This window comes from Chlorocebus sabaeus, chromosome 4 (assembly GCF_047675955.1).
Source record: "Chlorocebus sabaeus isolate Y175 chromosome 4, mChlSab1.0.hap1, whole genome shotgun sequence".
In the NCBI taxonomy this organism is placed as follows: domain Eukaryota; kingdom Metazoa; phylum Chordata; class Mammalia; order Primates; family Cercopithecidae; genus Chlorocebus; species Chlorocebus sabaeus.
Genome location: NC_132907.1, coordinates 58,719,939 through 58,737,947, shown reverse-complemented (window position 1 = coordinate 58,737,947; position 18,009 = coordinate 58,719,939). Strand labels below are relative to the sequence as shown.

Here is an 18,009-nt window from a genome sequence, read left to right as displayed (position 1 = left end):
TTCTGCAATCCAACTGGCTTAGACCATTCAAAAATATTAATATCATGAATGACAAAACAGGATGGAAGTGTTCTTAATTTTAAAAGGCCATGATGGCCAAATGCAATGTATTGGATCCTGGATAAAAACAAGCGAACAAATTCTAAAAACAAGCAAGCAAACAAATCAGCTTTAAGAAGCACTAATTAATAGGAAATATTAATATGAACTGCCTATAAAAGTTTTCTATCAATTGCAAATTTATACTTGGTATATTACTCTCTTAAATATTTATAAGCTGGGAACAGTGATATGCACGACTAGTCCCTGCTACTCAGGAAGCTGAGGCAGGAGCATAGCTTGAGTACAGATTTAAAGGCCAACCTGGGCAACATTCAGACATGGTAAGACGCCATCTCTAAAAAATGAAAATAAAACATTAATAAAGCATCTGGCCAAGTGCAGTGGCTCACACCTGTAATCCCAGCACTTTGGGAGGCTGAGGTGGGCAGATCACCTGAGGCCAGGAGTTTGAAACCAGCCTGGCCAACATGGTGTATCGGGGGAACCAGCCCCCAATATTTAAGAAATTATAAGAGTATTGATTGGGGAAGTGATAAATGTCCATGAAATCTTCACAATTTATGTTCAGAGACTGCAGTAAAGACAGACATAAGAAATTATAAAAGTATTAATTTTGGGAACTGATAATGTCCATTAAATTTTCACAATTTATGTTCTTCTGCCACAGCTTCAGCCAGTCTCTCCGTTTGGTGTCCCTGACTTCTCGCAACAATGGTGAAACCCCACCTCTACTAAAAATAAAAAATTAGCCAGGTGTGGTGGCACGTGCCTGTGGTCCCAGCTACTTGGGAGGCTGAGGCAGGCTAATTGCTTGAACCCGGGAGGCAGAGGTTGAAGTAAGCCAAGATCACGCCACTGCAATTCAGCCTGGGCGACAGAGTGAGACTCGGTCTCAAAAAATAATAGTAATAATAATAAAGAATCTATATAAACAGATTAAAGGCTCTGGGACGCAGTACAATAACTTTATTTAATATAGGGTTTTACAAACTTTTTTGCTATACAATGTTCTTTCCCCTTAATACATATTAACGTCTATGAAGGTTTTGGAAATATTTCATTAAATAATGAACTGCCATTACATACAAAAGATTATTCACAAATCTTAGCCAGGTTGTAGAAATTGAATAAATATCCAAAAGCACTAAAACATTAAATTCCATGCTCAAGATCACTGGTTTAAAAGTACCTGGATGACAGACTCTCCCCAATGAAGATTTCATTTAGTGCTCTCACTGGCAGAAGTTGCGGTCCTGAAGCCTCACACCCTGCATGTAATTTAAGACAAAGAAAATCCAAGATAGCTCCTTGATTTCTAGAAATGTTATAAAAAACTTATAAAACATTACAACTTTTATATTTTTGTTTTTAAAAGAATCACATACTTTAATATAGTTAACATTTAAATTATCTTTTACTTAAAGTATCCACAACATAAACCTTAAAGGAACCTAAATTTACACCTGTAATGAAGACCCGAGTCTCTATCCAAAATAAACCTTAATTCTTCTTGAAGCAATTTCTCAAGAGTGATGAACTATATTTATCCATCTCAAAAGATTCTTGTTGTTACACTTAGTTTTATCTTGGAAGCTTCAGAGATATAACTTACCAATTAAAACAAGAACTATTTTGGATTTAAGCAGCAAATGACATGCATGGCTTGGATGATGGAAACCAAACCAGGTATGTTAAGAAATCAGACTTTTTTTTCCAAATAAGGAAACCTCAAGAGTGTTTTTAGCAACAGCAGCACTGGAGGAAATACTTCCACATCCTCCTTCATAATTCCTAAAAAATGTTTTCTTTTTTAAAATCTGTAAGGTTGTGCGCACAGTTAAAGTAATCTTCCTTCATAATTACTTTAACATTACACCATCATATAAAATGATTGTCCCCTTCAAATGGTTCCTGTTACTTCTTTTATTAGTTTCCAACTGGAAAAGGCAACTCTGTATCCTCAATGTCACAACTATCAGATTTATTGGACTCAAGTATCTCCCACTAGGCTAGCATCATGAGAAAAGTTCGCTTTCTGTCAGACAAGTTGACTTTTCTGTCTCCTCCACAATTCCTACGAAGTTAATGTTTAAAAATCCATCCCAATTGTGGTAGGCAGGCTCCAAGTTGGTGCCCAGTGATTCCTGCCTCCCTGGTATTCATACTTTTGTGAATACATATACTCACACTCTCTTTCTCACATCATACTAGGGTTGCTCTATGTGACCAACAGAATATGGCAGCAGTGATGGCATATCACTTCTGAGATCAGGTTAGAAAGACACTGTTGCTTCTACCTTGGCTGCTCTCTTTCTCTCAGATCTCCTGCTCTAGAGGAAGAGATAACATGAACAACCCTTTGGAGAGACCAACATGGTGAGGAACTGAAGCCATCTGCTAAAAGCCATGTGATGAGCTGGAAAGTGTGTTCTCCAGTTCCAGGCATGTCTTCATATACTGCTGTCCTGGCCAACAGTTTGATTGTCACCTCCTGCCTACACCAGAACTAGCTAAGCCATACTCTTAGAATCTTGACCTTTATAATCTGTGTGAGGTCATAAATATTTACATTTAAGATGCTAAGCTGAGTGATTTGTTATACAACAATAGTTACCTAATACACTATAGTTACCAAATACACCAATAAAACCACCACTGTCACCAAGACCACATTGATCTATTCTTCTCCTTTGACTTGGTAGCCTAATTATTATATTCTTCTGTTTATTATGTTTATTAAATTGAACATTACATTTTTCTCATTTATTTTGGACTATAACTGCCTAAAGGGAACCCAATTATTCTTTCAAATATAACAAGTTATTACAATACCAAGTACCCTTGGAGTACTTATTGTTTACCTAAATTATCAGCTCAACTTCATAATACAGAGAAAGACCTTGATACAAAAAACTATATATATATATAGTTTAAAGCCAGTTTTAGTCATATATATGTATATACACACACACATATACACACACACACATATATATAAAGATTTGATATGTTTAATCAAATTTGATTGCACATAAGACTAAAACTGGCTTTAAACTGTCTTAGGTACTACGTATATTCACATTCTCATTCTTGACAGTTTTACAAACATAAATGGCTAAAATTTATTGTTTAAATTACTTTTCCTTAAATAATTACTAATGAAATTTGTTTTAGATTACTATCCCCACAGATTTCCTACAAATGCTCAACAATAGGTACTCCATATCACCACTAAATTTGAGCTCTCACCATCAAACTGTAATCATGTTTCCCTTTTATATGGTCTTGACTTTCTACCTCTATTCTCATTTTCCCTCATCCTAATTTATCTCTCCATATTACATTTTTATTACATGTGCTTATTGAATTTCAATTCCAAACTTTCATCAAATGAGTTAGACAATAAATAAAATTGCTTCAAATCTCATTAATCATCTTAATTCTGCTTATTTTTTCATACTAATTCACTACTAAACCTTATCTAATCACGGAACTGTGTTCATTTAAAACCTGTCTCAATGGGACATGAAAAGATGGACTCCATACCAATTACTTTGTTTTTTTGAGACAGAGTTTAGCTCTTGTTGCCCAGGCTGGAGTGCAATTTCACGATCTTGGCTCACTGCAACCTCTACCCGCCGGGTTCAAGAGATTCTCCTGCCTCAGCCTCCTGAGGAGCTGGGATTACAGGCATGCGCCACTATGCCTGGCTAATTTTGTATTTTTAGTAGAGACGGGGTTTTACCAGGTTGGTCAGGCTGGTCTCGAACTCCTGACCTCAGGTGATTCACCCACCTCGGCCTCTCAAAGTGCTGGAATTACAGGCGTGAGCCACCGTGCCCGGCCACCAATTACTTTTTATCCAAGTGAATAGATTACAAAATTATAATTTGTATTTTTAAACACAGAATTGTAATACTAGTGACACAAACTACTACACTGTGTAATTCTCTCACAATGTCATATTGCTAAACTTTTTCCAGGTCTACTTGCACTGGATGGAGCCATGTGACTAGTAATGGCCAATGGAATGTGGACAAAATTAATGAAAAGGCCTAGTTCCTAAAACTTCCCGTAAGATCTTCTATGTTCTCTGTTTTCTCCCCACAAGATACAGAGGATCCAATAGAAGACTCAGAGGCCTTAAAATACGGTAGCAGCCACTATTTGGTAGCAGCTGTGGTTGCCTGAAAACTCCTTGGACAATGAGATGAGTTAAAAATAAGCTTTTGCATTCAGTCACTGTGTTCTGGGATTGTTTATTAAACCAATTCATCTCTCTATATTAATACAACCAGTCTTTATTTATATAGCATTTACATTGTGTTAGGTATTACACATCATCTAAAGATTATTAAAGTATAGGGAAGGATGTGCAGAGGTTATATGCCAATACTATGCCATTTTATGAGGGATGTGAACATCCTCGAATTTTGGTATCTGTTGGGGGTCCTAGAACCAATCCCCCTCAGGTACCAAGGGATAAGTGTATATGAAATAATCTGCTCCAGCCACCGCCCCCTCCATCTCCTTCTCCTCTCTGGAAGCTTGCAGTAGCTGTTTGTATTCTGACAAACCTTGGTGAAGAACATTTTACCATTAATTATGTGAAACACTTTGTGGGTCCTTTCAATTCAAAAACTCTTGCCTAAGTTTCCTAATTGAAATTTTTAAAAAGTATTAACTGATTCATATTAACTATATATTTATAGAAAACAGGTAATATTTTGATACACGCATACAACGTATAATGATCAAATCAGGGTATTTAGGATATCCATCACCTCAAATATTTGTCATTTGTGTTGGGAATATTTCAAATCTTCTCTTTCAGCTATTTTGAAATGAGGTATTTTGAAATATAAAATAAATTGTTAATTATAATCAGCCTACTATGCTACTGAATGCTTGAACTTATTCCTTCCATCTAAGTGCGTATTTGTACCCATTAACCAACCTCTGCTCATCCCACCTTTCACCCTTCCCAGGCTTTAGTAACTATCACTGAACTCTCTATCTTCATGAGATCAACTTTTTCAGCTCTCACATATGAATGAAAGCATGTGATATTTGTATTTCTATGCTTGACTTATTTCACCTCACATAGTGACCTCCAGTTCCATTCATGTTGCTGCAAATCTCAGGATTTCATTCTTTTTATGGCTGAATAGTACTCCATTGTGTATATATATACACCATATTTTCCATATTCATTTATCTACTGATGGACACTTTGACTCCATAATTGGCTATTGTGAATAGGGCTGCAACAAACATGAGGTGCCAGTATCCCTTTGCTATACTGATTTCCTTTCCTTTGGATAAATAGCCAGTAGTGGGATTGCTAGATTGTATGGGAGTTCTATTTTAGATTTTTGAGAAACCTTCATGCTGTTTTCCATAATGGCTTTACTTATTTACATTACCACCAACAGTGTATAAGAATTCCCTTTTCTCCACATCCTTGCCAGTACTTGTTATTTTTGTCTTTTTGATAACGGCCATTCTAACTGGGGAGAGATGATATCTCACTGTGGTTTTGATTTGCATTTCCCTGATGATTAGTGATGTTGAGCATTTTTTCATATAGCTGTTGGTCATCTGTATGTCTTCTGAGAAACTTCTATTCAGAAACTTTGCCACTTTTTAATGAGATTGTTTGTTTGTTTGTTGTTTGAATTCCTTGTATATGCTGGATATTAGTCCCTTGTTAGATGTATAGTTTGCAAGTATTTTCTCCGATTCTATAGGCTGTCTCTTCACTCTTGCGTCCTTTGTTATGGAGAAGATTTGTTTAATATAGCTCCATTTGTCTATTCTGTTTTTGTTGCCTGTGCTTTTGAAGTCTTAGCCATAAAATCTTTGCCTAGACCAATGTGCTGAATAATTTCCCCTGACTGTTTTGAGAAATCATCATGTATAATTTTTTGATTTTGAATATTTTTCTGTTCTTTTTCTGGAACTACCATTAATCAGATACGAACATCCTAGATGCTGAGCTATGATTCACTAACTTTGTATGTAATATTGTTTCTATATATGAAATACTAACTTCATTTATAAACTAAACACAGTAAATCTGAGGAATCTGAGCAGTGACTCTTTATATACCAATCTATATCTTTTTATAAGACTGCTGGTGAAGACAGTTAAATCTACCATCTATTGCTGGTAGCAGTAACTTCTTTCAGTGAGGGATTAAAATTTCTAACTATTATTTTTAAATTGTGCTTAATAGTTACTGCAGACTTTCAAAAACAATAATAGAAGTTCATGCACATATAATTTAAGATTTTTTTAAATATAATTTTTTTTGGAGGAGAACCTTTAAAATACAACATAAACACACATTTTAGAAACATGCTAACCTATAAAGCTGTAAGTCACCACGAAAAACTCTGGAATAAGTGGATATAAACCTCAGGTACCATGAAAGAGCAGAGGCAGAAAGCAAAAATGTAAAAGTAGCTTTTCCTGATAAATTTATCCAGAAAATAAAACACAGGAGAAAACTGTATCTTTTTATACAGTCTACAAATATTTAAGATTTCTTTTGGGATATTCTTGCATCATTAAAGTCCTACATTTGCTAGAAAAAGTGGGAAAATATGGCTCAAAATGGAGAATTCGCTTTAACCCTCCTAACAAAAAAAGCTGCCAAATCACCTTATGCTAATATTCTCTAAGCTACACAAATATTTCAAGCACAAATCCTAAGGCTGGAATGTAAAATTTCCCAACAAGGCCGGGCGCGGTGGCTCACGCCTGTAATCCCAGCACTTTGGGAGGCCGAGGCGGGTGGATCACGAGGTCGGGAGATCGAGACCATCCTGGCTAACACGGTGAAACCCCGTCTCTACTAAAAATACAAAAAATTAGCCGGGCGAGGTGGCGGGCGCCTGTAGTCCCAGCTACTTGGAAGGCTGAGGCAGGAGAATGGCGTGAACCCGGGAGGCGGAGCTTGCAGTGAGCCGAGATCGCGCCACTGCACTCCAGCCTGGGTGACAGAGCGAGACTCCGACTCAAAAAAAAAAAAAAAAAAAAAATTTCCCAACAAATATATTTCATATATTTAACTATATAAAATGTATAAACATCATAATCTTCCACAGATTAGCTCATTTCATCTTTACTGCTTCCCTTTTTTTTTTTTTTTTTTTTTGACATTTCAAAGATTAAGGCCAAGAATCTTTTCTCAAACATCAACTATCTTATCAGATACTTTACAATCCTTCCCTAATCAGCTAGTTTTCAAATCTGTCCTAGAAAACATCTAGAAATATGCTATTATTTCTTACTTCAGATTCTAATAAACTTTACAATTGAAGTAATTCACTATACTTTGTTAAGTGCCACTAATGAAACTAAAAACAAGTTAATCATAAATTATTACATCAAAAAATTTGAGGTCAAAGGAACTATGAGTTAAATATTTCCCCAAACACATCTGATGCCCAATCCACCTACTTTCATCATGAGCTCTTTCAATGTTAAGGGCTCTATTGTGTTGATTCAAGCTTAGCTGCTGCTCGTGAAGGTCCACAGGAACAGGGTTTATGCCAGTCCCTTCAAGGTATAACCTGATTCTCTGCCTCCACAACCACCTTAGAAAAGTGAAGAAAAGGCGAATTATGTTAAAATAGAATAAATTAAAGAGTACACATTATAATAATTTAACGAAATTAAATAGTTAATAAAAAAGTTACTAGTTATTCCATGAATAAGTTATATCAGAAACACCTAAAGTCTATAGCTTCCTTATCAATGACAGATTTGAATATTTATTCTCTTTTCAATTATAATGGAAATACCTAATGTGCTTGTACAAAATCTCCCAAGTAACTTAAATTAAGTCAAACTCTATCAAGAATCCATAAAGTCCAAGATACTGAGCAAGATATAGTCTGTGCTTTGCTCAGCAAAAAATATTATACAAAAAAGAGAGCAAACTTAAATTAAAATAATATTGTGTTCAGATGGCTGGATTAGATAAAAATCCCTCTCCACAAATTTTGTAATGCAGTTTTTTTTAAACAATAAAAGGAAAAAAGGATTAAGAAACAATAAATAAAACAGTTTTGATTATACCTAAAAATTTAAATAACATCTCTGCTAAAAGGAAAAAAACAATCAGATTTAATTGATTTCAAAACCAATAATCAATGTATCGAAAGTCAATGGGACAGATTCTGCTTGGTAAGTATACAAAAATATACTTCCACTTGGTAGGTATAAATTAGCCATTTCTAAAGTTGTCAAACTTCTGAAATGACTAGAAACTAGAATTATTGGTAATGAAATGATTCTAGAAAAGTCAAGAAGATGTAATACAACTTCACAAATATCTGTGGGAAAAGCTTTCCCCACCTATAAAATATAGTCCAAGTCAGAAAATAAAAAGTAGTCCAACTTGGCTCTCTCAAATATAATTGGCCAACCTCATGCTCCTTCTTCCACCTTCCTGTTTTCCTGATGGTATGACCACTGAACACATTAAGTAAAAGAAATTTTTAAAAATCCCATCCCCACTACTTAAGAAATACTTTTATGTGAGACAGATACCAGGAATCTCAGCATGGTTGGATTAAATCCAACTCTCAATCATTACTAGATGGGAGACAAAGATAAAAAATATAAAATCTAAAAATTCAAACAATTTTAGCCAAAGTTTTAACTACCTTTCCACTAAACTGATAAGGACAAGTAACGAAGTTAAGAAAGTAGAGACATGGCTGCTATCTCACTGAAGGAGAAAAAAATCTCTATATGCAGTTATATTATAGGCCAACCAACATTTGTCAGGGTTTCTCTCCACAGTTCCAACTGGACTAGGAGAAGGTAAATTAGACCTATGTGTGACTCACCTAATACATTACTTTTAATGGCTACTGTTATATCTATGGAGTAATCCAAACATTATCTGATTTGTTCTGGTTTTTTTGTTTGTTTGTTTTGAGACACAGTCTCACTCTGTTGCCCAGGCTGGAGTGTAGTGGCGCGATCTCGGCTCACACTGCAACCTCTACCTCCTGGGCTCAAGTGATCCTCTCACCTCAGCCCCACAAACAGCTGCAACTACAGGTGCTTGCCACCATGCCCAGCTAAATTTTGTATTTTTTGTAGAAACAAGGTTTCACCATGTTGCCCAGGCTGGTCTCGAACTCCTGAGCTCAAGAGATCCACCCGCATCGGCCTCCCAAAGTGCCGGGATTACAGGCGTTGAGACACTGTGCCCTGCCTGATTTGTTCTGTTTTTTAACAGATTTATTAATGGCACATACTTATTAAGATACTTATATAAGAAAAACTGTAAGAAATTCCTACCTGAACTCACCACGATAGAACTTCTGTAAGGCTTCTGGAAAGGAATGTGTATATCGAACGGGCAGGCATAAATGACCCTCAGACCTGTATTTTAACAGGAATTTTTTGGTGATATAAAGAGGAAAAGAAAAAAAGGTGAAGCAAAAAAATTTAATCAAAAGGTATCACTAAGTTACAAAATTAAGAAATGAAATTCTAAAAATTTCTACTCTATATTCCATTTTTTTGCCACAAAATTGTGTTTTTTCAACAAAAATAAAAAAGACCACATAGAGTTAGTAGTCTACATCCAGCTTTAATGCCATAATACACAATAATATGTGAGTTTCTACATTACAATGAAACTAAAAATAGCAGCAAATCTGCCACTAATTACCCTGTAAAGTTACCTAATGGTACAGTGTTGTTCAAATAATTACATTATTTAACTACTAACCTTCAAATTTTTATTCTAACCTTTAAATTATTTAACTATTAACTTTGGGCAAGTCACTTTGGCATCAGCTTCCTCATCTCCAAAATCAGGACAAACCAGCAATCTCAAAAGGTGATTCTGAGGAATCAAAATATTTATGTGAAATGTTTTGAACCATAATTCCTTTTTAAATGTCATTTAAGATATCCTAAGTCACTAAAAAAGAACTGAGAAAGCTTAATCCAATGTAATCCTTCATTTATTCAAAAATATATAAATAATGAAACTCCTTCAAGGAGTTCATAGCTTGATGTGGAAGACAAATTAAAATAAATCATTGCAAATTATAAGGTGGTAAGACTGCCTATTGGTTGGTGTAGATGAGAGTATGTGGCACCTAAAGATGTGTCCAGAAGGCTCAGTCATCATCATTTAATGATACTTCAATCTTGAAGAAAAGGCTGAGGGCAGGCTTAGGAAAACAAACTCCTGATAATCAATGTAAATCAACTTGTAAGTGTTAAGACCAGAGAAAAATGTTTTTACAAAGTTGTGAATAGTAAACTTCTTTATCTAAGCGGGTCAACACTGAGGTTAAGAAAACGTAAGGCCTAGGTTTTTAAATTCTTATATTCATTGTAATACTTCACGCAATGTTAAGTATATAAAAGGTATCAACAGTCATTTGATAGCATAATATCTGCTGAGGTCAACTGCAAGTCTAAAACCTCTGTAGAGAGAAGACTCTCTCATGAGGTTACAGTCAGATATCAGCTAGGGCTGCAGGCATCTGAAGGCTTGACTTGGGCTAGCACGACCACTTCCAGGGTTGCTCACTCACATGGCTGGCAACTTGGTGCTGGCTGTTGGCAGGAGACCTCAATTCCCCTCCATGTGAGCCTCTCCACAGGGCTGTTGTGAGCATCCTCATATCATGGTGGCTGTCCTACCCCATAATGAACAATCCTCAAGACCAATATAGACGCTGTAACACCATTTAAAACCTGGTCTTGGGACCTACACATTCTCACACCATATTCTACTGGTCACATAGGCCATCCTTGATTGACTAATTGGGGTGCAGGTAGGAGTACATTAAAGGGTACCTAAATACTAGGAAGCTACCTTGGAGGCTGACTACCCACATGCCCTCTATCCCATTTTGAATATTAAGCTTTCAAATGTTGTAATTATTTACCAGGCTCAGTAGAGTGGCTGTAGAATACAGAAGAGACAGACAGAAACTACACATTTGATTTAGATGAGTCCATGTGAGTGGGCCATCTTGAAAGTGGATCCTCCAGCCCAAGTCAAGCCTTCAGATGCCTACAGACCAAGCTGACACCTGCTTATACTCAGGAGAGATCTCAAGCCAAAACCACCCAGCCAAACTGCTCCTGAACTCCTAACATGCACAACCCATAAGAAATAATACACTGTTACCATCATAAGCCTCTAAGTTTTGAGATGATTTATTATGCAACATTTGAACAACTTAAGTTGTTCAACTTAAGTTGAACATTAACTTCTGATCTTTTTTGAAGCTGTGAGCTTTTTTGAAGCTTTTTTGAAGGACTGAGATACCACCATATTTAAGATAAAGAAGTCAGATAACTTGAAGCATACACAAAACCAGAAGGCAACTCTGGCTTGCCTGGAGGCAAGAAGAGAAACCAAAGAACTTCTAACACCTGTTCTTCTAGGTAGAAAATAGAGAAGAGATGACAATATTAACAATTGCTTGCCAGCTTCAAATTCCCACAAATTTATGAATATGAAGCCAGTTTTCAAAAGAAAATATAGTTCAATAAACTGTGTAACATATGATCACTAAAGTTAAGAATCTTTTACCTTAATGATATAAAAATAAGCCATTAAGAAGTTCTAAAACCCACATGCATCAACATTGATGGCAATTAAAAATTAATTACTGAACCAATGATCTCAATTATTTACATTTAGGGAATATTTACTCAGCTAGATTGGGGTTCTATCCCTATTCCCTAAAATCACTTAATCATTCATTTTTCAAGTATTTATTACATACCAGCTATGTATAAAACTATGCTAGTGACAGAGAAATTAAAATACAAGGTCCTATACTCAAGGAATTTATAGTCTAATGGAAGAGAAAAAGAAACAGAAAATAAATATATAGGGATAAGTGCTTTCTGTAGAGGGAATTACAACCCAGGAGAAATCCCAGTCTTGAACAAACAAGAACCACAGAAGTGAGTAAGTGGTGTAAGGGAACTTTCGACAAAAGCACATACAAAGGCATGGGTGGGTGGGTTGGGGGGACATGGGCCTTTCTGGAGAACTCTTTCACCTACTCTCAAATCATGCCCTGGATCTTATATATCAACAAAGCTCCCCGCCAGAGTAAAAGCATCCCTGCGTGAGCCTCTAACCAGCATGTTGGTGGACACTCATATAGTTACATTTTGCAGTTAAGAACAGCCTTTTAGAAAGGATCCTAGGTTGATCCTAGAACAGTTTCCAAAAATACATTTTTTAAGCTAAAGAATGTGTCATGCCTGTGGACATACGAGGACAGGTGAAACTAGAAAAGCAAATAGGCAAGAGACAGTGAAAGATAATATATTTTATGCTAAGGAATTTACAATGTATCCTGAAGGTCATGGTAAACTAAAAGATTTTAATAAGGAGTGGGTATAATCAATTAGATCTGTACTTCAGAAAGAAGCTAAGACAATGTGTAAAGGATGAGTTAGAAGGAGAGAGACTGTAAGCTTGTTCAGTAATTTAAACAACTATAAAGGGCTGAGCTATTTTCAGTGGCAGTGAGGATGGCAAGAGATGGACTCAAAAGTAAGTTCCCTAGAACTTAGGACCAATTTGATGATAGAGTGAGGGAGAGATAGTTACAGCTTCAGCACAGATGATTCCATTCATCAAGAATGATGGGAGAGAGAAAAGGAGAGTTTATTTGTACATGTTACATTTTTAATACCACTGGATATATCCAAAGTAGAGGCCAGTGTGGCTAGAATAGAATGAAGGGAAAAATAATAGGCAATAAGGACAGAGAATGGTAAAGGGCCAGATAATGTATAGCCTGTATATCACATTTAAGGTGACCAACTGTCCCCTGGTTTGCCTGGGACTGACATTCTCCTGGGACACAGGACTTTCAGTGCTAAAACTAGGAAAGTTCCAAGAAAACCAGAAGGAGTTTTTCACCCTATTCACAGTAAAAAATTAAGAGTTTATCTGTTGGAATAAAGATTCTGCAGTCCCAGGGGACTCCAATACCACAGTATTAATCAGCCTCCCTGGAGACAATATAGGAATTGAAGAAGAAAAAAGATGGCCCAGAGCACAATATGTAAAAACACCAGTATTTAGCCAGGAACCAAATAGTAAGATCCTTCAAAAGAGATACAGACAAAGAAGTAGTCACAGAGATAGGAAGAAAGGGGTATCATAAATGCAAACAACGTAGAGTAGAAATAAGGGAGCAGTTAGCACCAAAAATTTCCCAGAAATCAGGTAAGACAAGGACTAAAATATCCAGTAAATTCAGTAACGAGGATATCACTGATCTCTAAGGCAAAAGCAATGTCAATGAACTGGTTGGGGGCAAATCCATAAAAAAGTTGCAAAGTTTTAGAAAATAACTGAGAACTGAAGAAGTGCAGATAACCAAGCTTGGGGATAAGTGGAAGGAAAAGAGATAATAACCAAGAGAGTGACACAGGGTAAAAGATTTTTTAAATTTTCTTGAAAAACAGGAGTTTTGAACAAGTCTTTTCAGGCTAAAAGGAGTCATGTGTGAAGGGAGAGAAAAAAAAGACAACATGATAGGACAAGATTTTTTTAAGCAGGAGAAAAGGTGAAGTAGTTCTAATCCAGTGACTTTCAAATCCTCTGTGAAAAAAAGGTGGGTTTATTGAAGGAGGAAGGATAAGGGAAGCAAGGTGAATGCAAAAGTTGAACTACTGAAGCAGCCACCACAGAGAATGGGGAAGAGACATGAGTAGGGCTACACAGGAAGTTTGTGTGCAACTCTGAGTCCACTGTTAAGTGCTGAAGACTACAAACTGCAAGTGCCACCAAACCCAATGATCTTTTTTTCCCCAGATGACCACAGCAGTACTGATGCAGAAGTAGAAAGGATGATGGTCAGATTGATCTAGAATTGTGCAGAAAGGTAACGATGAAGAAATATTTGCACTTTGGGAGGACAAGGTAGGAGGATCACTTGAGATCAGGAGTTTGAGACCAGCCTGGCCAACATGGTGAAACCCCATCTCTACTAAAAATACAAAAATTAGCCAGGTGTGGTGGTGCATGCCTGTAGTCCCAGCCACTCGGGAAGCTGAGGCAGAAGAATCACTTGAACCCAGGAGGCAGAGGTTGCAATGCGCTGAGAGCACACCACTACACTCCAGCCTGGGCAACAGAGCAAGACTCTGTCTCAAAAAAACAAAAAGAAATAGAAAAGGAAAGAAAGAAATATTTAAGAAAGTAAATGAAGTGAGGAAGAAGTAAGTGGAGAAAATGGAAGGGATCAAAATACTGAAAGTCAAAGGGCAGATTTAGTGGGATAAAGTAGTAAGACTGCTGTTAAGGTAGGAGGCTGCAGTCAGAGTGGAATTAATTAGGATTGTAGAGATAGGGAAATTCCAAATCATCAGAAAGTCCAGGTATAGTCACAGCTGTGGGTGGCTAGAACAGACTGAGGGTAAATATCACAAAGCTGAGGAAGGAAAAAAAAAGTGCCAATAGTGTTTGGATAGGTCTTTTTATTAAGTCAGTAAAGTCACCTCCCCAAAAAAAATCAGTGGTAGCATAACGAAGAATATAAATACAAGCCACAAGGAAGGGTAGAAAATGGATCATTATTAACTTGTCCCTCCTCAGCAATACCAAAGGTCCCCAACACTCACCTGGGTCAAGAACTCAGGTCTATTATGCCACAGATCCTACTCCCAAACTACCTGGGAAGCTAAAATATGAGAACTGGTCCATCCCAGTTCTCCTACCACCAATGCTAGCTACATGTATATATATTTTTCATGCCTGAGGTTAAAACTAGAGCTATATCCTTGAAAACAACTACATAAAAGACAATCCTACTCAATTCTACATACCTAAATTTCATTACTAGAATGTTTCTGGAACATGGTTCTAATGTTCACGGTGGCCAGGAACAATCATGCTTCCACTTAGACACCATACACCATAGTGAAATGTCTGTAGTAACAGAGCCCAGGAATGTGAACATGGTCAAGAAAATAAAGAATAGCTTCCAAATTTTCAGACAGACCATAAAAAGATACTATGCAAGCAGCGCAGAAATGCATGTATGTATAACCTAAAAAAAAATTAAAAAGCACACCACACAAATCAAACAAAAAGTATATGTTCTTTCTTACCGTTCTGGATCAGTGTTTACCCCTATAACTGGTTTAAGTCTGTCCAAGACTTTACTTGCTGCCAGCAGCATTGTGCCATCACCTAAGGAACATAAGACAAAATATAAGACATAACCAGATTTCTGTTATAAATTCAGTTTTTGGCCATTTTGAAAATTAGTAGTTTTAACAATCATACCCTACCCTGCTAACTGCTATAGCCTATCCCACTCCCTTTCTACCTATTATACCTTTGGATTCTCTCTCCCACTCTAATCCAGGATTTCGTAAGTGGCAAGATTACATTTAGGCAGAGTAATTCTTTGTTGTGGGGACACTGTAGAATGTTTTAGAGGTATTCCCTTTACATACTAGTAGCACCCTACAGTTGGTAACCACTAATCTAATCCAAAAATTTCTACTAGCCAATCTTCTTTCCTTCTCCCATAACACCAGTCCAAATTCACAAATTATTTTAATGAAAACATATCCAATGTGTCCAACTTCAAATTTTTCTCTTCATCACCTGCTGTCAACTTAAAGTTTTAGAAACAGTAGCCATTAACTTAATGATAAAGTTCAGAAAAAAGTAAGTATATTGGGACCAAAGAGGAATAGAATTTACCTCATCTCATTAAACTCTTTATCAACTTCATTTTTTTCTTAAAACTGCTATAATTATACCAAAATACAATAACTGATCCTTTGAATCATATTTGAAGTTAAATGCATACCTTAAATATACACAAGGAACCTCACAGTAACATCATTCATTTAAAAAGTAGACTTGTATAAAACAGAAGTTTTAAACCTAATCGTAACAATCCAAAAAGTTGTTTAATGGTAAGACTCTGACGGCTTCAATATAGCTAGACTCTAGGGTATCTGGAAATAATGTGTATTAAACAACATTTGTATATTACAACATCGTTACTTCTGTAAAATTATTACCTCCTGCAGCTATGACAGCATCTGCCCATCGAACAGTCTCTTCATCATATTCTCTCCTCTTTACCAGACGAACCTCAATTCCCTCATTCCTAGGATAAAAAAAAGGAAAGGTTATATGAAATTTCCACTAATAATATATATATAACAGGGGTATGTTTTCTGAGAGGCAGATGATTACAACAGAGATGTAAAATAAACAAATTTGTGTCTTATAAGCAAATATACATGGAGCTTTATAGCATTATCGTTGTTATCATTTAATTACAACAGCCAATTAACTATGATAATTAAGGAAGCATATGAATAAATCAAAAGTTATATCCCAAATCTCCATGTGCTTTAAAAGCTTTTATAACCACTAGTGAATAGTAGTATTAGTTAGAATTTCATTTTCTCTACTCCTTCTAAAGCTTAAATTCATAGTACAAAAACGGTCCAGAAGACTAACACCTAGAGTGACGATTTTTTAAACTATAAAACTGAATGGCCGTTATTTTAAATCCAACAACTATCCATTGAGTACCAGACACTGGAACAGTGACGAAACACTTTGTAATTCACATGTTTCTCACACTGACCTTCTTGTACACACATAATTGTGTTTAGTTCTGAATTAACTGAAGTTTCTGTAATTTTTGGACAGAAGTTTCTATAATTTTCAATCACTCAAAAATATTATTACAATGAACACTCATATAATCCACTAGTCTGTTTTAATAAATAAAACATTACACAGTTGAAGCCAGCTGTGTAACTGAATTAACTCTGTAGAAAATGCATTTCTCTGGAAGATCAAATAATTGAAAATACTTGTGACATTTTCAGAGAATAAATATTTCCTTAAAGATGCTATAAAATCAGATCCATTAACCTCGATATAATTTTCTGAAAATGATTTTATAGTAACAATCAACACTAAAAGCCTAAGAATGGGCTGCTAGTACAAAATAAGAACTGGAAGTCCTGAATATAAAATCCAACCCAAGACCCAATCCCACAAACTTACCGTAAACTATCTATAATATGTTCCACATTTTTGGTGTGAATATGATGTCGTTCAAGAAGTCCACTGTAGCTAGAGCCTTTCAATGCAAGCTATATCAAAACAAAAAAAATGTTGTTTTACTAATATATATTACACATGATGCTCTAATATTGTTTTTTAAAAGCCCCATATAAAATACAATTTTTTGAAAATATATTTTAATAACTACCTGTGAAACCTACCAGTACAAATTGAACTAGAAAGCCTGATATCAGAAAATTATAATTTGGCTTTAATACCAAATACAGCACTATGTTTTCTGAATCATATAGTTACCAGGATCTCAATATCTTATGTTTTACAGCTTAAGCTTTTTATTTTTTTGATGACTTACTTTTTTTTTTTTTTTTTTGAGACGGAGTCTCGCTCTGTCGCCCAGGCTGGAGTGCAGTGGCCCAATCTCAGCTAACTGCAAGCTCCGCCTCCCGGGTTCATGCCATTCTCCTGCCTCAGTGTTGATGACTTTTTAACACATTGCATATGGCTACCTGATGACCAAAGATAAACTAATACTTGTAGAGGTGGTTAGATGACCTTTGTTCCACTTGGATTTGCTTCTCTCTTGTTCTCAGATTTATAAACTCTATTTGGAATTTACCCTATGCAATCTAAACAAAGGGCTGACTAGCTCCCTTAGAAAGGGTAACTTTTTTTATATATATATATATATCCTTCAAGAATTATTTTTCCTAGTTGGAGTAACATTTTATAACTATCTCACCCTAAAATTTTAAAAAGTATATTTCTTATGAATAATCCATAAGTAAATGTAGAGAAAAAAGTTCAGAAATGTCCTTAATGAACATCCATTTAATCACCAAGTAGGAAAT

The 18,009-nt window shown here is 35.8% G+C and overlaps 1 protein-coding gene across 5 annotated transcripts in view; it reads right to left on the bottom strand.

Moving 5' to 3' along the window:
- Window positions 1-18,009, bottom strand: part of NADK2 (NAD kinase 2, mitochondrial) — a 45,186-nt gene that overhangs the window by 17,472 nt on the left and 9,705 nt on the right. For all 5 annotated transcript variants that reach the window (XM_007961387.3, XM_007961388.3, XM_007961390.3 and 2 more), the window contains exons 2-7: window positions 17,141-17,229; window positions 16,135-16,223; window positions 15,205-15,286; window positions 9,388-9,471; window positions 7,531-7,667; window positions 1,253-1,331 (exon numbers count right to left, since the gene is read on the bottom strand). In XM_007961387.3, coding sequence (XP_007959578.2) covers window positions 1,253-1,331; window positions 7,531-7,667; window positions 9,388-9,471; window positions 15,205-15,275 — 371 coding nt within the window. In that variant the 5' untranslated portion in view covers window positions 15,276-15,286; window positions 16,135-16,223; window positions 17,141-17,229. The remainder of the gene's footprint in view (window positions 1-1,252; window positions 1,332-7,530; window positions 7,668-9,387; window positions 9,472-15,204; window positions 15,287-16,134; window positions 16,224-17,140; window positions 17,230-18,009) is intronic.